Source organism: Gnatocerus cornutus, chromosome 1 (genome assembly GCF_029298725.1).
Source record: "Gnatocerus cornutus isolate USDA-ARS CGAHR chromosome 1, icGnaCorn1.1, whole genome shotgun sequence".
Lineage (NCBI taxonomy): Eukaryota > Metazoa > Arthropoda > Insecta > Coleoptera > Tenebrionidae > Gnatocerus > Gnatocerus cornutus.
The window spans coordinates 30,321,874-30,346,066 of NC_142233.1; the positions used below are offsets into that span (position 1 = coordinate 30,321,874).

Sequence of the window (24,193 nt, forward strand, 5' to 3'; positions counted from 1 at the left end):
CGTGGGGGACTACTTAATGGTGAGGAAAATGATAATGTCCCCGACGCTAAATTGATCTTCCCCTAGGAGAAACAAAAATATGAATTTTCTCCTTTTTTTTCTAATGCTGTGGTGGTTACAATTCCTAGGACACTCTCGAACTGGGCAAGATGTGAAGCTCGTGCCATAGTAACGGATGATTAGCGACGACAAACACGTATTAGCATTTTATTGCTTTAGCCAGACTCTCTACGCCCTGTAGATAAAGTGGAATTAAAACTGAAGTGCTCTTTGATCTCCACCGTATTAACTAAACTCAGCTATTGGCCGCACTTATTAAATGAGAGGGAGACAAACTCACGCCGTTCTTTCTTTTTCCTTCTTTACGTTTAGACGCAACTTAATAACTTGTTAAAATGATGATTAAAACATTCTCTCTCTCGGTTTTGGTTTAATTTTGTTTCTATTAAAACACGGTAACAATTTTAATTTTAATTAACACATATAAGAAAACTTTGACGTCAAAGAAAGTTATTATGTCGTTTAAGTAATATAATTTATTGTGCTTTATTTACAAAAATTCACAGCTCTAAAGGAAACAATTAACTTGTTAAGAAATTAAAATCAATTTGTTGTCATCGTTCGAAACAACTTTGCAAAAAAATGTCACTACGACTACGAAATTAATTACATCCGCGCTATTTACACAGTCATTACGTTCTTGTTTTTACTAGAAAAAACAACTTTTGTCATTATCGATTATCTTGTTTATGATCTATTGTAATTTAAATTGTCTATTATAGTTCTAATTGCATTACAAGTAAATAATAATTTCAATGAGCAATAATGTGAACCTTACCGGTTTTCATTTTGGATCAATTTTCATGACAAGGGAAAATGAAAAATAGTCTGAACTGCTCTCTTTTAAATAATACAATTTATTGTGCTTTATTTACAAAATTTCACAGCTCTAAAGGAAACAAGTAATTAAGTAACTCTAACTGTTTGTTTTGGACACTACTGTAGATTTGGAAAAGTGGCGGATGCGCCGGGTCAACTAAAAATAAATAAGACCGTAAAGGTGTCTCACAAATGAAGAAAATCCATGTTATAAACATTATTACTTCAGTAGTATAATGGCGATTATAAATCACATGTCTAATGAAAACATTATACACTCGATCACGAAAAGTCCAACAACTATACTGTAATAAATGTACACAATAATAGACCAAATATACATTGATATTTACAGAAAGAAACTCGCAACACAGATATATACAAAGATTGTCACTCAGCACATCTACACCATCTGTAGTCCTTTTGTGATGTTCTCGACGTGTTCTTTAGCTTTGAGACGCAGTGCTGCTATGGAGGTAGTTCTGAGATCAGGATTCGGAGAGTGCGAATGTGCCACTGGTGGCGGTCTGCTCGGATCTGTGGCTATGGGCGACGTCAAATAACTCGGATATCCAGTTTGAGGATGGCTGAGGAACCCAGGGAGGGCGGAAAGAAGCGGTGGTGACAACCAAGGGTCCATGGGCAAAGCCAAGCTAGAGCCCGTGGCTCGAGAGAGTGAAGAAACGGCGTGATATTCGCTCAAACCCAATCGCGCCGCTTCCATTTTCTCTTGGCGCCGCCACTTTGCTCGTCGGTTTTGAAACCACACCTGAAAGAAAGGAGCGACATTAGGAAAAGCTTTTACGTAAAGTAAATATGTTATTTGTTAAGATAGCATCTATAAAATGAAATTACTGACGCAAAGTGGACGTTATTAGCGTGCAAGCGGTGCACCAGAGGTATTAAACAGGTGGTTTCGGTGTCACTTTGTTTGCTTATGGTGGCTGCATGTCAAAAACTCGTTAAAGTTGAATGGTTTACTTATGGCTGCTTTCTGGGCTTCAATTTTATTTCCATTTTCTAGATAAACACCTGTGTTTATTTGGTAATCGATTTATCTTTACTTATTAGTGATATTTTTACGTGCATTTCCGTTTGATTGCTACATAAACATAATCATGGTTTCTAAACAATAATGACATTAGTTGGGTCGATTCATTTTATTTAACTTTAACCGCAATGAGGCGCTTGATTACCTCTAACGACTGTTTAAGTTGCGTTATTCGATAATAACGTTGACTTATTTAATGCGTTAGGTTTCTTGGATGACCTCAGTAATGGATTAAGCACAGAACTATTTGAAAGCTGATTCAGGAAGCGAATTGAATCCATCGCCGTTTTTCCTCTGTTAAAAACCGGAATGGAAAGGGCAGAGGGAAGACCCATGTCTGGTTCCTCCCCTAACCGTCCTAGCACCCTTGATTATCCTTATTCTTAAGTTTCCCCACAAGCTATCCCGCCATGTTGATGCCGTAAGCGCAGCGCGAATTGGTTTTGAACTGATGCATTAATTGACAATTTGATGTCATTCTTTACTCGAGCTAATGGCGGGCTGAAGCTGTCCTAAATTGACTAAATCGAATCAGAAACTTTTAGCAAACTTCCAAAAGCAGAATGTAATTTTCGCTTGTTGTTCGAAGATTAGCAAATGGAAGCTGACGCTGGAACTAAACAATTTTGACCACTTTTTCGAATAGTGGCTCTAGCAGTTACTGTCAGATTTCTTGATAAAATCAATGATTGTTGTCGCTGCAACAGCAATAGCACTGAGAACAGCGGTACAAAGCGGCATTGTGTCGGCTAATAACACGGCAGCAGCCGGATTGGCCCTATTATGTTCAAGATTGTATTACGGCATGCGGATCTGCGCCTGACGTCTTAGCAAACCGGGCCCAGCTTGACATATGCGACCCCTGCACCAGGCAGTCGCCCCTCCAGGTTAAGAATTTCACAAATCCATTTATTTTCTGTCAAAGTATCGATAACCACCAATAAATATCCGCGCATTTTGCCCGAAATTGCTTCATTGTGGCCAAAAATGTTTACCTCCTGTATTAATTAAGCGGTGAACTGCACCCGAATTAATTACAATTCTAGTAATTACATAATTAGTTTCGATGTTATGCTCCTGTACAGTAAATGTGCTCAGTTTGCATTGCATAATTCGTTATAAAAACGTCGCGGCGAAGCTCACGAAATCAGCATCCTCTCGAAACCAAGTCAGAATTAATTAAAGCATCTTTAATTACGAGCATTAATTGAGTCGGCCTCGAGTAACGACAACACGCGCAGCTTTGACGACAAAGCTTGCCATAAAATAATTAAATATCAAAATGAAGACAAATTTAATATTGGGTCGTCTGCGAAGCCGCGGGGTGTGCACGGCATTGCACCATGAAGGGAGTCGCGACGGCGACGGGGTGTTTGGGACGTCTCATCACTAAGCACTGAGGCTGCTGCAGTCATCTGGGCACGCGTACACACCACCTATAGCAAGCTCTCTTCATCACCTCCCCCGTTTAAAAAGATAAAACCCCAATTTATTACTTTTTAACCGACACAAAATTACGTCTTTATTCTTGTTGTACACTTTGCTGTTATTTAATAATTGGGAACGGTTCTGGGAAAGACGTTTTACACGACAAGTTTGATAGTAGAAACTTTGTAAAGCGAAGAGTTTGACGTTGGGAGTACGACGTTGCAAGTTAATTGGGCTAATGGGTTGTAATTAGAAAGGGCCCGCGGGCGGAACGTTAATTCACGTATTCTCTCTACACAGGTCCTGAATGCCTTGGAATTGTTAATTAAATCCTTGGTTTAACTGAGCTTTGTCCTGGCAGCGAAGACGAAACGTATATTCCTTCCATGGTTACCACTCAATACACGAACAAAACTTGCGAGGATTTTTACTATGAACGCTTACAACATCCAGAATTAGAAGCATTAGTTTAGTGCAAAACTAAAACTTGTCAAGCAAAGTTAATTTCCCTAATAACTAGTTCTGCAACTCAACGTTAATAGCCCTTATTATACCGCGGGGGTGAAACTGCTGTTGGTAGTGGTGGTCTACAAACATCACCCTGCTAATAAATTGGTAGCTACACACATCAACGTCACCACCGACTTCTTTGTTGCAGGAGCCTAATCAGTCCCGTGTGACGTGTAATTTGCAACGACACGTGGCACTCACGTGACCGCCGCCGTTTGCCGCGATTGTTTAAAACTAGTTACATTTTGTACGTTGTTTGCCTAAATCAATATTATTAGTGTAATGTTACATGAGCTTGAATCAGATTTGGGGAATTGATTAGTAAAAATTTCGCTCCAAAGTACTGTTGAAAAGAGGCGGCCGAAGCAAAAGTTTGCATTGTTCGTCGCAATCTTTCAAGACGTCTCACATTACTTGTATTATATTTCGTGCTACTGAACCTGCGATATCATCCGCCCCTGCTCGAATTTAAAACTCAAAGAGCGTTTTTTGTGATTTGACGCTACCGACTCGGTTCAAGGCCTTCATGAGTCGTTAATAATTAGAGAGATATAATTAAATAAGAAAAAAATCCACAGAGCTTGAAAGCTTTCACCCCCTCGTTTTAAATAAAGCTTGTGGGTCTCGACAGTTTTGCGCTCCACTGCGCATCACACCCCAATATCTAGCTGACTTGATCCGAACGCATTCAACAACTCACGCAATTGTTGTATAATGGAGCCAACAGAAAAGCATTGTATTCCAAAGGACTTGATGAAAGGGTGATTGCGTTAACCGGTCGGTATTTTCAAAGGTGGCAGCTTTTAAGAGGACACTCCAATTTGTTACTTAAAATCCATTCAAAGATTTCGAGCTGATGGCATAATAATGATTGCTTTTTATACGGATTTTCTCATGTGGAATGTTTGATCAATATTGGACGGCGGGGTGAGCAAATTGTTTTGCTTTGGGTAAGCTCAACTATTAAAGAATTATTTATTTATCGTATGAGTGCTTTTAATTTTAACAATTTTTCCAGGTTTTTCCAATTTCCAGGTTGCTGATAAACCTAAATATTATAAGATTAAGATAAAAATATTTGGGGGATGCCACTTTTCCTCAAGAATTTTTATCATGTTGAATGGACCGAAGAATTCTCGATTGGTATTTCAATCTTTTCCCTGAAACTTTGGAATGCTAAAAAATTCCAGATATGTTCAAAATATCGAAATAAAACTTTAATTCTCCTAAACTACAAACAAATTCTGTTTTAATGCCTTGAATCATAGGAGAGTAAATGTTTAGAATCTACCTACCTATCGTTTCTAGAAAATTTCTGGATTCGTTAGACAGAACATCTAAATCTACAATGGTTTTTAGTTTCTGTATTTCTATTTTCTTTAAATACTTTTCTTCTTTTTAGAAATTTTACAATATTTTACTTTTATAAGTTTTTTAATTATGAATTGTTCTCATTATTTCTTGGATTTTGAAATCCTTATGTTCTTTCATTACTAGTTTTTAGATTGCATTATTATTTTTAAATTTAAGATACTTTAAATTTATTTGTTATTTAGGTATATTGTCCGCTTAAGTTGTTAAGTTGCTAAGTACATTCTGAATTTTTTTAACAAAGGTAGGAAAATCTTATTTTTTTTTATATTTATCGTCAAATCTAGAATTTAATAACATAGAGTCTGAAAATAGAATGTTTCTTATTTTTTAAATAATAACACGTCGACTAAGCGGCAACCTCAGTTGTGAAAATATTTTCTTACTGCTTTTTCTCAGATGATTTTTTCGCCAGAAACTTACTGATGGAAATTATTTTTTGTATTTTTGAATTGAACTAACCTTAAGCTAAGATTTTATCCCAATTAATCATTGAAAAAAAATACTTACACTGCCAAAAAACAGTTTATTTGCTCTTCCGTCTGACTTTGAAAATTGAGATTGCAGTTGTTGTCGTTTAGACGACGACATTCAAGAATCCAACGCTAAACCTTTTTTGTATTTACAAAATTGAAAACGCATTTTATCCAAAAATAGACTTAGAACTAGTTTTATAATTATCGCTTACAGGCGGAATTAAATAAAGTTTCTTTAAAGTATTGTTACAACAATCTGTTTCTATGACAAAAATTCACTTTAAATTTTAAAGTAACTTTAAAATGATTATAAAAGTCGCTTTTAGCAACTTAAGGATTTAAGCTGACGATATTCGAAATTCGGTAATTTTTTTTTTAAGTTTTGGAATCATTATTTTCTTTTATTTTTAGAAAGTTACTAGTTTTTTTGATACAGGCTGTTCCAAAGTTGCCGCAACAAACATACAACAAGATAGAACTCTTTAATATAAACAATCATAATTTTCTCCTAAAAAAACGTAATTTTTGTTTTATTTAAAAAGTTATAACGCTTTAAAATTAGTAACATTCAACTAATTTATTTAAGACACTTGTAGATAAAACTCGGAGTAAATGATGTTGAATTACACATTAATCATCTGATAACAAATTAAATTCATAAAAATCAACATTTTTTGCATATTTTTATGAATTTTAGATTGATTTCCATTAGGCAACATATTGTTCAATTTACAATGGTTACGCTGTACATATGATACAAATTGTTACCACGTCTGAAGTCTTGCCTAATTTGTTTTTTTTCAAAATATTCAAAAAAAATTGATACGATAATAGATCTTGAACGATGTAAAATAAATTAGAACTTTTGGCCATGACTGTGCATAAAATAGTGTACAAACCGAGAAGTAGCAAAGATTGACAAATAAATATTTTTCGCAATAATTTAAACATAATGAGTAAAAATGCAGCTAAAGTTAAAATTTTATTTGTTCCAAATAACTTTTTTGAAAACCTTTGCAAAACTTTTGATCAGATTTAAGAACATCCGTTTTATTGATCTCCGCAGTAATTACTCCTTTTCCAATTCCTCATCAAATTCCATTTTCTCCCGAAAAGCCTAATTATATTTCGTGAAAATCAGCAAGTGATGCTCGACGTCGGTGAAGCTGACGAAGCGAAAAGAGCGCATTAGTATGGATACATCACCCCACATCATTTGTCTTCAGAAAAACCCGGTTCCATTTTCCTCCACAAACGAATTTTCTGGATGGTCGCCTCGCGTCTGTTTCCATTCCCACACTTATATAGCAGTCGAGGATCGCGCTCTTTGCCGATCTTTATCGCTTTTGCCGCTTTTTACCGCTTCCCGTATTTCCTCACCAATTCGTTCCGCGTTCACCGGCTGTTTAGGCAACCCTCTTTCACAGATGCATTCCTGATGCGTTTCCAACACAATCCTCGCCAAATAACGTTTGGGGAAAATTGTTTTCGTGTTTCTTTATGGCAGAGTCAATTTTGCTCTTTTGTGGGTCGCAAATTGGTTTAAAATACTCACGTTTTTGCGGCGTGGAGGTTGGCAATAAATTTATCAAACGTTTTTCTTATCGTGGCCTTCACTTATGGTAAATAGCAACAATTAATTTCATTAACAGACAATTATTTGCACTAAAAGCGATATTTCTATGGTAATTTTTCTTTGTTGGGAAAAATAAACGCTTACTCTAATGAGCTTTTATTCTGTGGCGACAAACTCGGAGGGGGCGCTAAACGAGCATTTAGTCTGAGAATAAACACATGCTTTTTTATTACTCGAAGCGTTAACATCTCTGATCCATATTTATGGGGTGAAAGTCATTGATTTATCCATCGAAAAACCGTTTATTTTCTCACAGAATTTTGTTCTTTTTGCTGTTATTAGCCCTGCTAAGAGAGACATCTATTCCAAAAGCAGCAGGAGGTATAATGGAGATTTGAACGTAATTTAATTTAAATGTTTAACGTTTGATTTGAAAACGAGGTGATGAGATGGTTGATTGAATTTATAAAGTCTGGCAGATGATGTGAAATCGGGCAGATGTTGAAGGAGCCGACGAGGAGTTGCCCGAGAGAGCGTTCTATACTCCTTGATTAGTGTTTATAACAACCTTCATTAAAACTTTGATTAATAACCGCTAAATTGAGTGTTAAATTCATTACACAAAGTGAATAAATTGAAGATTAATTAACCATTGATAATTTAAACTCGCTAGGCCGTGGCTTAACGAGGTTAAAATTTGCATTTGAGGACGGAAAGCACTTTACAGGCATAAACACAATTAGGAGGGGGCTATGCGTGGGAGGACTGGCAAGGGTTTGCTTGCGCTGCTGATGGACCCACTACATAACAGTGCTACTTCATTAAGCGAAAGAAGGGTTGGCCGGAAGTGTCAAGTGCACGCGGACTTCCGCCGGCCATCTGCTTTACCATCTATCACATATCCTTGCAGAAGGAAACAGTTCGCACGCTCTAAGACATGCGTGCACGAGAGAAAAGTATTAATTACTTGCGGGAAAGAAAATTTTAAGAATAAATTACGAAATTCTAGTCGCGTTTCCCGGATTTTTTGATGTCTTACTACTCTGTCAAGGCAGCTTTAATAGACCTGTATCAAATTGAATTCTGAAATTGAAACGCAGTTTTACGTGTTTTCAGCTCCCTTTTCTATAATAGAAAAGCCAATTTTCGATTTTTCTAGTGTGATTTGTTGCTTCTTTAATAAAAATACCAAATGGAATTCAATTGGATTCATACGTAAATTTCAACACTTTAACAAATTGATGGTTATTTTCAAGAAATTTTTAACATCCTCTGATTTTTAAAGTAATTAAAAAAAAGATTTCATCTTTTTTAATGAATGAAATTTCAGATTTTTTTACGCGGGAATCGAGAAAAATTTGTAAAACGTATTATTTCACTGTAATTTTGCAAGAATTTGTGTAAGTTTTCGGTAAACTTTATCTCCGCAACTATAACAAATAAAAAGATGTGGTTTGTGCCATTTCGCAACATTTTTGAATCTAAATGTTTAATTCGGTCGATATCTCTTAATTGCGGAATAAATATAAATTATTGGTACTTATTTCACGAAGAATTTTAGGCAAAATGCAAATCATATGCCTTTTTACGTAGAACCACAAATAACTGACAATAAGATAGAAGCGTTTAAAGTTGTGAAGTTGTAAAGAAATGTACTTACAATAAAGCTTAATCTCTCCGAAACTAAGATAGAACGAAACATGCTGATTATACCATCATTTTTCTCGCAATTTTTTACTTAAGAATCCGGTTTTAAAATCCCGAATTCTAAAATTTAAAATTAAAATTAAAAAAAAAACATGTAGCTCTAATTCTAATCTAAATAATTCGGTCAATTTCTCGCTTATTTGGTGAGCAAACTGAAGTTTTTTGTGCTCATTGTACGCAGAATTTAAAACTGTTCTAATTTTTCTCGTAGTACGTCTAGCAAAACAGAATTAGAAGCGACTATAATTCCAGGCAGAAAATTTTGAGTTCTGAAATTTTTAATGTTTCATGTCTCTGAAATAAAGACAGAGCAAAAATGCGGTTTTATCATGTTTTTTCTCGCGATTTTTTATTTGGTTTTAAAATCCCGAATTCTGCAATTTAAAATCAAATTTTTTTGATAATTCGGTCGATATCTCGCTTATTTGTGAAGCAAACTGAAGTTTTTGGTGCTCATTGTACCCAGAATTTAACGCAGAATTCAAAACTGCCCTAATTTTTCTCGTATCTCTAGAACTGAAATAAAAGCGACTACAATTTTGGATAAGTAATTTGAAGTAATTTTTAATGTTTCGTGTCTAAACTAAGACAGATAGATAGGTAGATGCGGTCTTCGCCGTACTTCTGTTGCTTAGAATCCCGCTCCTCCAAAATTCAATCATTTAAAAAAAGTTTTGACTTAAACAAAATTAAATTTGTCATATTTTTGTTCGCCTCGCCAAAACTACTTGTTTTACCGATCTGAGATTTGGTTTGATGATAGACTTCGAGCTGCTCTTTCGATTGATGCGTAACGTATTTTTGTTAACGTAAGTCCACAAATAACTAAATGAACTAAGACAGATAGAAAGAAGCGGTTTTCGCCATAATTTTGTTTAGTTTAGAATTCGCTCTTAGTTATCCAAACTTACCTACAACTGAAAGGAACTGAAGGTTTTTTTTTTCATTTATTTGTCGAGTTTCTTTCATATGTTTTAGTGATTTCATTAATTTACGTTATATTTTAGAGTCTCGTTGTATCTAGTATAAATGAATAAAATAGAATGTGTTAATTAAAAAATGTCGCGATCGATTAACGAAGCAGTGCAAATGTAATCGGTCACACAACATCGGTAAATGATAATCGTAAAGGGATTAGTTTTGCGATACGTCTGAGATAATGAGCGAAATGAAGTGGCGTCGGTAAAGGTTGGGCGCCAGGTGATGTGGCCTTGATTAAGTGGCGCGTTTAAGCGTCGCGTGACTGCAGCAACGCCGTTATTAGACACGACATTCGGAATTATTTTATCAGCGGCTGAGACGCACGAGGACCCTTATTTCCTGCCATTTATTAGCAATCACGCGCAGCACTGGCCTTTTCTTACCCCGTGCCAGCTTCGTGATCGCATTAATTATGCGAACCACCCTTGCATGCTAGTTTTAATAGTCGCGCCGAGTTCGGAACGGGAGCTTTCGTTGTTGGTTTAGGGCCGAATCGCTGGCCCCGTATAATGTAAGATAAATTAATTTTATTGCCGACTAAACAGCCGAAGATTGTTGTCGAGTCGGCACGCGATGTGACATGTATTTATGCTAGGCCCGCACGAACGCCTCGTTACGCACGGGGCGCGCGGAGGCGGCGTCGCGACGTCCCCCGTCGCCCCTCACACAGAAATCCGAAACTTTAAATTAAATTTCCGTTTTTGAATTGCACGCAACAAGCCAACCAATTGGCGTTTTATATTCGAGAGTCGGTCGCCCGAGGCCGGCAACTTTCTTTCGACGAAAATGGCTTTTCTTGTATATTCCCCGACCAATATGAGTCGAAGAGCAAATAAAATAAAAAGACACAAAGTTATTCAATTTATACGAATTTTCCGCGCGAGTTAACGTATATTGAATCGGTGTGGGCTGACAGCGGGCGTCGTCGGCGTTGGGGCGCTCGCTGACTCACTTGATTTCCGCGATTGTCGCGTGCACCTGGACGACTCGGCGCCAATTTATCACAGCGCCGAACTAACAAGACGCTCCTAACGAGACAATCGGATTACATTCTCGATCTCGTGTCAGATTGACGCTTCCAGGACGACTTAGCTTAGACGAACACAAAGACCAATGGGTAATTATCGTGCTCTTCTTTGGCCGCTCCTGACACCAACACCTCATCCCCAACGCGGATTTGTCCAGTATTCTAATTTTTGTTTAATTAATAAATTACCGAGCCCATACATCAACTCCCTAAACGACCGAAATTTCCAGCAAATGCGTAAACTCCGCCAATAAATTTGCTCGGAATTATAGCAGATATAAATAATCCTAATAACGTAAAGAAAACAATAAATAATGAAAATGAGGGTGCTTTCGTGACTCGATCGACTAGCGTGTTCGCATTACACATCTTTACATATACGTTATAATTTTTAATCAACAATCATAATTCGTCATAAATTTATTATTAAACCAATTCCGCTTATGTATTAAATTATAAAAATAATTCGGATGTAGACAGACGCTCACGTTTCTAAAAAAACGAATTTCCGCCTGTCGTAAAATATAGATTTTCAATAATGCATTTGTTACAGGATCTAATCAATTCTTTGTTCGGCTTCTATCAGTGAATTATGAGTCTTTATTTGTAAATTTCGGGCTGCGACGAAAAAACGTGCGTGATGCTTGATAGAGCCAATTTAATTGGACATTTTTATAGCTCGTTGAGTTATTTTTTCGTAACATGGCTGATTTAGAGTTTCTCGAATTGACTTTTATTAGCATTTCATTTGGAAAGATATTTATTGGTTGGGTTAATCCGAAAACGAAAGTTTGGCCGATGACAAACCAGCACCAATACAAAAGATATAAGAATTAATTATTAAGATTATGCACTCACCTGAACTCTGACTTCCGGAAGATTTACTTTCATCGCAAGTTCTTCTCTACTGTAGACGTCAGGATAATGACTTTTCTCGAAGGCGCGTTCTAGTTCGTGTAGTTGATATGTAGTAAATGTAGTTCTGTTTCGTCGATGCTTTTTCTTGCATCCGTCTCCCTCTGATATACCGGAATTATTGACTGTTCCTTCGTCTTCGGAGCCGCTTCCTACAGGGCCCGATATTTTCCCGTATCGAAGTTCTGAGACACCGTCATTTGAGTTGCAACTTCCTTCGCCTGAAATTTATTCAGAATTTGACGTTGAAATATTTCTCTTTTATCGTCATATTTTGACTTCAATCGATCATACGGTAATTCATGTATAATTAAGTAGAATCACACCTGTCCCAGGGCGGTAATCAAGCCGACAATGTTCCTAACTAATAGAATACAATACAAACACGCGATACACATTATATATCATAACCTAATGTGCAATGTCCGCACTATCTCTTCAACTATCGCTTTCAAACGCTCCCTCAATTATTTATCAATGCAGAAACACATTAATTACCTTCTTATCAGACATAATCTCGACACGTTTTCAAACAACACCAGTCTATTAAAATACCCAAATTATTATACCTCATCATTTATTCAATGCAGTATCCTGTATTGATTAGGAAATTAACGATGTGTTCAAATGGACAATTTGACACGGTTTGTTAATAAATGCCGTGGAAAGATACAAAATGATTTCTAACAAAAAGAGGTGAAATTGTTTTTAAATCACCAAAGTTAGGTACAGCTGATACATCAATTCACTGAAGTTTAAAAAAAATACACAGCTTTTGGAAAAGTTTTATTCATTACTCCTACTTTTCAGAGCGTCCAGCAGCCTAACATGACGATTTTTTTGTCGATTTTGTAATTCTTCCAGTTTGAAATCTAACTATTAAAGCTAAAAAAATTAAAAAAAAAAATGAGCACCTAAAGTTATTTCTCCTTGGGTGTTACGTAAATAAATTCAATAAGAAATTTACAAAGAACAAAATTTTGTTTAATTTTCAGCTCCTGAATTCAGATATGCAATCAAAAAAACATTTTTTATTTTTTAAAATTTTAGCATTTTTAAATATCTTCGAAAGTAATACAAATCTGGCCTCACTCCATTTTAAAAATAGCATTTTAAGAAAATTTTAAGAAAAATGTTTCGATCCAAAGTTAAAAAATGTTAATTTTTTTGTTTTTTGTCTATAACCTTTAAAATACTTGACTTGGCGGATTCATAGATTTTAAGCTACTCTTTCGATATAAATTTTTTTTAAGCTACTCTTTCGATATTTTGATATAAAAAATAAACAGACTTAATGGCGTTTTCGTGAAAAACAATTTTATAAAATTGAACTTTAAATTTAAAAAAAAAATTAAAAATCTATGGATGCCAATATCTTGGCGATTTGTAAGATAAATTTAACGCAATTGGTCTATATTTTTTTCAGAATTTTACGTAGAATACTAATCTAAATTTAGAAATTTCCTAGGTCAACAAATAAACATAATAAGAATTAAAATAAATTTCGGAAAACAAATTAGATAATTCTGTTCTTTTTAAAAAATAAAAATTTATAAAATTTAAATCTTTCGTTCTAAAATTTTGGAATTTGGCACAGTTACATACTAAGTAAATTAAAATTAATTGCTATATTTTTATAGCATCATAATTACAAGCATTACAGATGTTTATAAAACGTTTTAAAATTCGTGTTTCGACCTAAAACTAAAAAGTCATAAAATGTGTTGTCTTTTTACAAACATAATTATGTAATTAGTCTAATTAATAAATAAATTAAACCCTCTAAATTTCATTGCAACGGTCTTAAAATTATCAAAGTTACGAATTTTTATCAAAAAATTGATAATTTTTGTGTAGTTCTAAAATATTTTTTTTTAAATATGTGTTTTTTTTACAAAATTTTTGTAATTTAAAGTAAATTACGCTCAGAAACATTCACAAATTTTTATATATATTTTTATAAAACGTTTCGAAATTCTTGGTTCCTTCTTAAACTAAAAATTTCCACAATACGTAGTAATACCTACACAATTATCTATGTAATTCAGCTGAATTAATAAAAATACTAAAAAAAGTAAACCTTTTAAATTTTATTGCAACTGTCTTAAAATTGCCAAAATTACCAATTTTTATAAAAAAACTAATAATTTTTATGTCGTCCTAAAAAAAAAATTTCTGAAATCTGTATTTTTTGTATTAAACTTTTGTAACTTGGTACAATTATTAAGTAACTCAATTCCAACAATCTCCTTAAATTTCATTTCTATAGCATTAAAATTAGCAGGTTTCAAATTTTTATAAAAAATGTAAAAACTCTTGTTCGTCCTAACCTTCTAATTTTTGTTTTTTAATACAGCAATTTTAAAGCTTCATACCTATATCCGGAACCAAAGTAGGTAGGTATGTAGAAAGAAACTACTTGCGCCACCATCGTTTGCTTGTATAAGATTTCGACCTTGTTTTGATTTTAAAATTTTCATTTCTAAATTCTCATATATTTGTAGAGTAAATCTAATACAATTAAATTCCATTTTAAAAAAATGGGATAAGAGATAATCTAACCATTGCATTGTACAAATTTTGCTTAACATATTTTTAACAAGAAATTTGATACTCCCTGATATGGGAGTTTGAAATTAAGTATGAAAGATTGAGTTTTAACCAACCAAAAATTATAGTTGTTAGTAACGATCTTTTAAGAGTTACTAACACTCCCACAATACTAAAAAATAGCTCCTAATTAAGTGAATTAATTTAAATAATATGCTATTAATTATAGCCTGCAATCTGTCATTTTAATTTGAGGCCACACTAAGATTAAACAAATCTAATGTGACTTTTATTATAGACGAAATTTATTAGGATTTTGCATGATTAAAAAAACGCACTATACGAATTACATTATAAGCACAACACACGCTGATTAATCGTACTTGACGTATATGCAAATTGGAAAAATTAAAACTGCACATACACGAGATTTTATTAAGCGGCAGTCGAGAAACGTTCACGCTAATTGCATGTAAAAGCCACATAATGTGAAAGAAAGAAACGGAAAATCCGCCGATGGGAACGACGATAAAATTCGAATAATTAGGAACGGAAATTTCAACCCGTAGTTTTTTGTAACAACGATGGCGGAATTAAAAATAATCAAAGCGACTGTATTGTGTATTTTTTAGAGCGAGCAAAAATTAATTTTATTATTGCGTTCACAGAGGTAACGTTGACAATTTCAATTAATGCGACAAAACTACGCGGAACGCTTTGCCGATGAAATTATATTATTGATCGTTAAATTCTAATTTCTAGGTAATTCTACAAACTGTCATGAAAAAACGCTTGATTGTAATTATTTGGTTTTGAATAACTTTTTTTTTCAATTGCGCATATGGCGGGGGATTTTCGCCGATTACGCTGTACATTGTTAAACAAGTAAGGGACATTTAAAGACCTGTATAAAAAGACGCATGCATGCAAAAACGCAATTAACAATTACTGGCCTTATCGCAAATCTGTTGTGTTTATTATTAATGCAAGGCAATTAGATCGCACGAAACGACCGGATCAATGTTCCTAATTAAATAATCAATTGCTTAACTCAAGAACTGCTACTAATAACGTTTTTGTAACACGCTCGCTTTTGTACACAGGTGGGAGTTCCATTACCATGAAATTCCACAATGGTAAAGTTGCTCGTCAGGGTTTTAGTCAAATGATTGTGTCGATAATATCAGGGCTGCCAATCGACGCTAAGTGGCCCAACATCTCACCGGGAGGCACCACAACTTAATTTTCCTTAATTCATCAATTAAAAGACCATTCTTGTTAAACAATAGCTTGTTATAGGTGTGTTATGAAACGACGGGGGTTCGCTGGAAGGCCAGAGGTTCTCAAACTACGAGATTAATGATAGGATGAGGTAATTTGAACAAAATACAAGCGGCAAACACACTTTCGGCCCCATTAAAAGGAATTTTTGAGCAATTTTTCGGGTTGTGATTTGTTCTTACTGTTAGTTTTCCGCATTTCTCAGTTTTTTTCCTTTCTTCTAAAAATGTTGCAATTTATTGGGTACAGCTAAACATTTCTTCCCATTCAAAAAGCCGAGTTTTTCAAAAGCAAATAACTATAAATTATCTGTCATTAAACTTGAAAGAAAGGGGTGTCAACTTATCAATTTTTTACGTCCAGCTTAATTACAAAATTGGCATCATTGAAGCATCACGATGCAATTTTGCTATTGATTAAGTGAGAGACTCAAGTGGATTAAAAAGTGATTCAAGAAATCGCAACCATTTATCTAAGCAAGGTGCATCATAAATTGCAGCTGTGCATCTTGAATGCTATTTATAAAATTACAATGCCGTGGTAGTTGCATTTTTATAATCAATATCTGGCCTTGTACTGGTATAACTGACGGGTTTAAATTTAATTTGTGGTTTTTAGCTAGAATCAGTTTGAGAGAAAATTAATTTAAATTTCCCGTATCGTGTGGTTGAAGATAGTTAATAGTTAATTTAATTCGAGTTTTCCTTTCGTTGTCTTGTCATATTTTGATTTATACGGTGGATCCTTATTATTTATTTAGAATAAGTTATTTGAAGTTATTAAGTCGATGTCGACAACAGCTGTAACTACCGATTGACATTCTCTGGTCGAGTTCAAAAATTAATCACTTTTTGACGGATAATTAATTTGTAAACCTAACTAATTAGTAACTGTGTTGAGGTTTTATATAACATAGTTAATTACATTGCGCCGAGGGAAAAAGTAATTTGTTGGGTGGAAGTAGTTTCAGACGCCGAGAAATGAGTAATCGTTTTAACTTTAAACAACAAAAAGTTAATTATAACAAACTTGGAAGTTTTGGAATTAAACAGAGACATTTCAGATTTCAAGGATTATACACATTTTCATGCCTTGTTTTAATTCTTTCGTTATCTTGAATCTGGCGAATTATCTAAAGTGCATAAGCTGGGCACTCAGAACGTGGTCTGACAGGTTGTATCTTTCCGATCTCGACACTTGTTTTTTTGCTTTGGGAGGGTGCTTCCAAATTTATTCTAGCCTCAATCACTACCACAAATTATGACTTCTTTGTCGAGTTGATTGAACACGTTTCAAGGTTTTCAGGTTCTTTCCGTCCCGTCATGTTATTTATAAATCTAATTTCAGCATTTAATATAGTAATAATACGCTTTCAGTGTTTTGGTTTATTTTCGTGCTGTGGTAGTGGTACGTGTGGGTGAAGGTATATTCCCTTATAGTTTGCGTGTTCATAACCATGTCACCCGTGATACGCCGGGTTTAATGGAACACCACTTAGATTACTTAACTTGATGTTTTTATTTCGATTTAACTAGAAATGCCGTTAATGCAGCGATGACTTGAACCGCCTCTCATGGCCCCGTACTTGCTTTATTGCATATAAAACGCTAATTGAGTTAGATATTACGGACTGTCGATGGTAATTACCCTTTTACCGCCCGGCTTCTGAACGTTCAACGGGAATAAACGTGCTGGGAAATGTCAGACCAATGATACACATGCAAACCGGACATTTTATTGCGTGCCTTTTCGTGTCTTGATGCTTTGTTAACATTGTTTGCGGATTTGTGGTTAATTTTTATATTAAATTTTATATTGTGTGCTAAATACTTAATTAATAACAATATCTACGTACATATTTACTAAAAACTACATAATCGTATCTAGAATCTGAACACAAAGTTTTGAAAGCAATAAACACTATAATTCAAAGTTCGATGGTAAAGTGAAAATTATCTACTGTGTATTTTCACAATTGTAGGAAAATTGTTAAATGAGGCTCAGACACGAATCATGAGTCAGATAATTTCTTGATTATTATATATTTTAATTTTAGAGTAAAATTTTAATAGATACATTTCGTTTCGTTTAAATTATGTTTAGATAATACGTTATTAAATCACAAGCATTAACCATTTTTCAAATTAAAAAGTTAATCAAAACTATAATTAATTGAACAATTTTGGTTCAGTACTAAATTTTTATTAGATCTATAATTTAAATCATTGAAATAAAATTTTCAATTTTCATAAATTAAAATTGTCAAACAGATAATAAATTATTTATTTGACAACATAATTTATTAAATTTTCTTTTCATACCACAGATGATCAGGCCGAATGTAGTTCAATTTTTGAGTTTATATTAGATTGTAATCTAGTCAACTTATCCTTAAAATCAAGTTAGATTCAATCGACAGAAAATCTTATTTTATTTTATATTCAATATTGAACACCTGGTGGTATAAAGGATAAAATTTGGATAAACTCAATCCGAATATTAATTTTGATTTTTCTGAACTTTTTAGTGCTAAAGGTATAGCTGGCTAAATTAGTGTAAAATCTGATTTTCAAAGGTTAAATAAAGTAAAATTGGTAAATGTAGTCGTCGAAATAAAATATCTGAAACTTTTTATAAGCATTAAAACGTTAAAAAACGCTTGAATATAATATTATAAAACTGCAAGTAATGGTTTAAGCATAAAAAAAAACATTAAAAATGTTCATTCAAAACTAAGCTACAATCAGTTTTATTCTACACAGTTTGCGGTTCAGAAGCAATTGTCATAAATTTTACTAAGATTAAAATTATTTTTAAGAATTATTAAGTGTCTGCCTACCACATCTTTTATTTAACATTTTATATTATTTTCATGATTTTGGTGATAAAAGGAACATAGCAGGTTAAGTTTGCGACCGATTTCTTAATTTTGATTTTTAGAAAACGTAGATTTTTGCGTTTATATCACATATAATTAGCACTAGATTAAAACTGATTTGCAGCGCGTCGTTTCCTCTACAGATGCAAAAAAAATAATTTTTGTAGCTTTATAATTAATAGCGATTTTGGGCCGGGACACTAGTGTTGGCGGATCCTGTATGTACAGATACTTATTGGGAAAATTCGAGTTATATAATTATGTATCTTTTCTACTAAGAAGAGATAGAAGTTTATGGATATTTGCTTAGATTAGAAGAAAAAAATATGATTCTGAAAATTCTAGAAAATTTTAAATATTTTTTTAACTGATCCTTGACTGTTAATAACCCTTAAAATGCACGTATACCTACATATGAAAATTTAGTGGTCAAATATTTATTAGAGAATCATATCAACAAGTTTTAGAAGCTTTTTTGATCAAACAAAAGTCACGATGCAAATATTAAAAAATTACTTGTCTTTTGATCTCTTACCGTGCTAATTGCTAGAATCCAAAAATATTAATTTGTGAAAATAATATTGAAATGTTATTTTTAGAATCTAACTCGATTTGAGAATTTCTACAATATACTTCTACACCGTGGTCCACGAGTGATAATGAGCCTGACCAAACTCAACATACATTTTCATAGCTGTCGTAGATATTTGAAATAAACGTCAAAGTTGACAAATTTTTCAGAACAATCTACTCACGCTATTATGCCTTTAATTTATGAAGACTGCTAAGTTTTGGCATTGCTTTTTCCTGGTTAACGTTTCGTCGGAGGAGATGCCATTCCACATGCGATTAGAAACTGTCTTGAGTGAAAGGATTTGTCAAAACTCTGACAGCTGTCTTGTTGTAAATATAAATTTGGCAACGAATGCTATGAAAATGTATTTTGGGTTGCAGTTTGAATTCGGTCAGGCTCATTATCACTCGTGGACCACGGTGTATAGGTTGAATTTCGAGTTTTAGAAATAGGAGGTGTTAATCTAAATAAGTAGAAACAGCGACAATCTTGTAGATTCAGGCGAGAATACTAAATTCTGCAAACCTTTTCTAGTGATCAATCACAATTAAATAAACAAAGTAGAATAACAAATCCGTCAAATATGGCAGCATAAAACCTACTTACTCCATCATTTTAAATAAAAATCCAAAAACACGCACCACATTTCTTTAATCCTCACTCATAAAAAACACTGTCAACAAACAAAGAGTCTTTATAATTATTTAAATACCTACGGTAATAAGCTTTATCTATACTTTGTGTAAAAAATAAACGGAGTTTTGTTTTTACTTTAAATCAATTTCTTGGACAAGACCGAGACTCAACAAACAACGTACTCAAACACGCAATTAAGTCTCCTTCATCCTATTTGTCAATCTCGTAATCCTATCAAATATAATTCCCTGTCAAGTTAGCTGACGTCAAATTAGTGCTGCTGTCAATAGAGGATAAAAACGAGAAAATATCTAAAATCAAAGCTTATTTTCATGTTTGATTTAACATACAATCGCAATTATAAAGTAGCCCAATTTATTCGGTTTTTGATATTTGTGACTCCATGTAGGTTAACTTTTAAGTAGTCATGTCTCGACTTGACATGGGCACGATTAGCTTTAATTTCGAAGAAACAATAATAGTTAATGGATTAGGTAGGAAATACCATGACTAAGTCAATTATTAATTGATGGGTGTAACTTATCAAATATTAATTAAATTACTCATTAACATCTACTCAACCACTTACGCGGTAGTAGTTGAATATGCTTCGTTTAGCTGGTAATTCTTACCTAACCTAAGCGCAATCACTTTGATGTTTTTTTTTTAAATTCTCTTCAGTATAAGAAGTTAATTACTTGACTCAGTGAGGTGTATAAAATTAGCGGAACATAAAAACGCCGTTCATTTCCCTAATTTATAATTAATTGTCTTAAATAGCTATTGTTGTAACTTGAAAACCAATCGAGTCTTTCCTAAATTACTTTCTTTCAAATTTATTAATTTGTTTAATTAATTCATTTGTATGGTTACCTAAATATAGCGGCTATATAATTACTTTCATCTGTTTTAAATTGTTAATTAAGCTGAAGTAGTTATTCATGAGTCGTCTTTATAATAGTCACGCCTTCTCCTTTGAAGGCTTTATTATAGAGGCTAAAGCTTCTTGTTTTTTAAGCGTGAGCTGGAAGAATCGGAGGTTTATGAACAACCTAAAAATCGAACATTTGAAATACTAATTAGTAATTGGTCTTTTGATTGGGAAGTTTTAGAATTATATTTCTAGCGCTTTGAGTTAAAAATTTTTGTTTTAGTTACCTGAGCCATTCGAAATGGCACAAAAAATTTATAGACTATTATTTTAGTCATTTTGAGGGCCCTTGAAAATAATTTTTAGAACCATAAATAACTGAAAGTTCTTAAGATCCTAATAAAACAAAAATTAATTTTTAAAATCTAATAAAACGAAAACTACAGGTAATTTTACAAAAATATCAAACCATGTGAAAAAAATCAGAACTCTAGTACTGTTAAAATTTGAATAAAATTTATTAATTCAGAAATATAACTTAATTAACATTCAATAATATTTAAAACAAATTAACAAACCAAAAATCAATTAAAGTAAAAAGTCGAAAAATTGTAAGCATTAACAAAACAAGAAATGTTTCTTTTAGCTATTTGCTAAAACATTTTTGCCTGAATTTCTGAAAAATCTTAGTGCAGTTTTTTTTATGTAATAAGTAAAATAATTGTAACGTAACCAATGAGGAATTGAAAGAAAAAATAATAATTTATAATGAAATCCACAGATCAAATTTTCAAAATTTAAATATGTAAGTAATTTAATGACAATACATATAAATTATGCAAAAATAAAAAAAGAATAATAAAATACTTCTTAATAAGAAATAAAATTTTGAATTATAATTTTCTTAATTTAGAAAAACATAAACAGAATATTGTTTGTTTACTATGTAATTAAATATTTTATTTTGAATTAATAAGATCTATCAAAAAGCACTTACAGCAAAAAGACGATTTACTTAGCTCTTAAGTAATTTTAAAGTTCAGCCGCTAATTACCTGGAATGAAGGTAACTTTCCCAAATTAAAATTACAAGTAGGTAGATTACAGTAGCTACTCCATATTAATTATTTATTTTATTGCGATAAATCCAGCACGTAATACAAAGCTAATATCTGACAATTTGTTAAAAAGGATATATCAAATAAATTGGCTAAACGGATTTTCGAAGGTGCCGTCGATAGATGCAACTTTATTACGTCCGCGTTTTTAAATAATTAATTTGCACACACTAATGAATTATGTCATTGTAAAAAAAAACCAATGCCGATCCGAACACGTTTCTTTTTTCTACAAATATAATTTTTGAGCAATTTTTGAAATTAGACCGATGTGTAGTTCTGTATTGTAATCGAGTAGTATAAGCAGTAGCAACTTTAACTCTGTTTACAACCGAATTACCAAATTAGCATGTGGTTACATTTTGTCACGTCGCGTCGCGTCGCTAAAAGCTCTAAAAGCTCACCTGCGCTCTCCGTATTTCCCGGTGTCGTCGCTCGATCCCTTTCATTTTCATCCTTCCTTGCCAACCCCAAAATATTATCAATGGTATGTCTAGGTCCCGTCCCAGGACTAGCCACCATCCTCATAGGTTTCACATCCAAGCCGTAGTTAAGCATCGCCGAGGTGTCTTCACAACGGTCCGATTCCATCGCGCCACATTAACTGACTGAAGTTGGCTTCCACGCTTGGATACCTAGGGGCGGTTTTTGGAGGCGGGTTCAATATATAAAGGACCAATGAAATACTTTCGACATCCATCATGGAGTCCTGGAAGGTAGAGAGAGATGAAAGTTTGGATGCCCGCCAACAGTAATAGAGTCTGTGCTGTAAATTGCACAGTATAAAAGCTTGAAAATTGGTGTCAACAATCTGGATTAAGTTGTACATGTTGCTATTGCTACTCGTTTTTAAGTGGGGTTGCCAATAAGATGTTATTGGTCTTGCCAGTTATTCCATTACGGGGAAACCAACGGACTTGGTCTGTTGACTAGTCGACACTCTCAGAGATCAAACTAATTTGCTACCGGCTGCCATTATCTTTGGCGGTAATTAAGCAAACAGCTTATCTAGCAAAAATAAAAACAATTTTAATATTCAGCTGCTAATATAAATCAATACGAGTAAAATCGATGTCAGGATAATAATATTAAGTTTCACCTGCTTCTTTCAACAGATCTTATTTAAAAGTTTGGGAGAAATCAAGAAAATGACATCTTGACTTATATCCCACATTTAAAAAACAAAATAAAATAGTATATTAAAACAACGAGTTTTATAAATTTTAAATAAGGCTTTTAAGGCACGAATCCAAGTTTATAAAACGAGCGGCAAAGCCTTATGAACGAGGTTTTTATACTATTTTTCCTAATTTGTTCTTGTAACAAAGGTATTTTCGCTATTTTTGTATTTGTTTTCAGTGCTTGAATATCCATTTCGATACGGAATGTTAGAATAGCTTTGTTTCCATAGCAACTTAGGAATGTTTAAAATACAAATTAGGAAAAATAAAAATTCTAGGTTTACAAGCATTTGTAAAAATGTCCACTATAAACATGTTGAAAGTTTTAAAATAATAATCAAAATTTACAGATTTAGTTTTTCGGTCTGTTATTTTTGTAAAATCCAATTCCAATTTTGTCTAAAACAGTTCTAAAATGTAACAGTGCTATCATTGTGCAAAAAGAGTGCAATTTGCCGATCAACAATGTATGAATATCCATATAATACTGTTAATTTAGATATTCAGAGATGAAAATAAAGAAAAATTAAAAAATTTCTAAATATGTAGGTATTGATGATTTTTTTTTCTTTAATTTCTACTAAATACTTAACACTATGATAAAATGACTTGTGATCGTTAGAAGCTAACTTAAATCTTTAATTTCTATTAAATACTTAACACTATGATAAAATGACTTGTGATCGTTTACTTGCCAATCAAATTTCAAAATTTACTTAATTTAAATTAAATTATTGTTTTAACTTCAAATATAATTTGTTTTTTATACTCCCATAATACCAAATTAGTCTTTTTCTAATGCCGAGCGGTATTTTAAAGTGTTTATCAATTTTTCTGTCTGTTCAGGAAGTTTTGTAAAATTTAATAGAAGTAGGTAGGTATATCAACTTCCCATTTGATTCCAAGTTTGAAAACTTATACAGGAGTGTATCATAAATAGGCAGTAATCCGTAAGCTAGTAGTCAAAGTCCGGAAACTTAAAAAACGTCAAACTTAAAAGTGAAAACTGCATTTTGTGTAATTTTTGTCGAGAACTATTTAGTGTCTAAGAGGAATAAAATTTTTATCACAAAAAAATTATTTATTGCAAATTACATTGTGTGCCGACAAGCGTTTAGTTTAGGGTAAAGTGAACAAAAATTTTTAGCAGCAGCTCGAGGATATGACAACTTTCCCAATAGACG

At 33.1% G+C, this 24,193-nt stretch overlaps 1 protein-coding gene across 1 annotated transcript; it reads right to left on the reverse strand.

Moving 5' to 3' along the window:
• Positions 1-897: 897 nt before the first annotated feature.
• LOC148181525 (retina and anterior neural fold homeobox protein 2-like) lies at positions 898-22,434 on the reverse strand. Its single transcript, XM_088039661.1, has 3 exons — positions 22,233-22,434; positions 11,865-12,142; positions 898-1,648 (listed from the first exon to the last, which is right to left on the reverse strand). The coding sequence occupies exons 1-3, from the start codon at positions 22,417-22,419 to the stop codon at positions 1,283-1,285; spliced, it is 831 nt and encodes a 276-aa protein (XP_087895787.1). The 5' UTR covers positions 22,420-22,434; the 3' UTR covers positions 898-1,282.
• Positions 22,435-24,193: the final 1,759 nt, after the last annotated feature.

What these genes read in the sequence shown, in the direction of transcription:
- LOC148181525 (XM_088039661.1), bottom strand. Translation starts at nt 22,419, where the DNA reads ATGGAATCGGACCGTTGTGAAGACACCTCGGCGATGCTTAACTACGGC. An exon ending in GGGAAATACGGAGAGCGCAG is followed by an intron (nt 12,143 to 22,232) that starts GTGAGCTTTTAG and finishes AATAAATTTCAG; the next exon opens with GCGAAGGAAGTTGCAACTCA. An exon ending in TTCCGGAAGTCAGAGTTCAG is followed by an intron (nt 1,649 to 11,864) that starts GTGAGTGCATAA and finishes CCTTTCTTTCAG; the next exon opens with GTGTGGTTTCAAAACCGACG.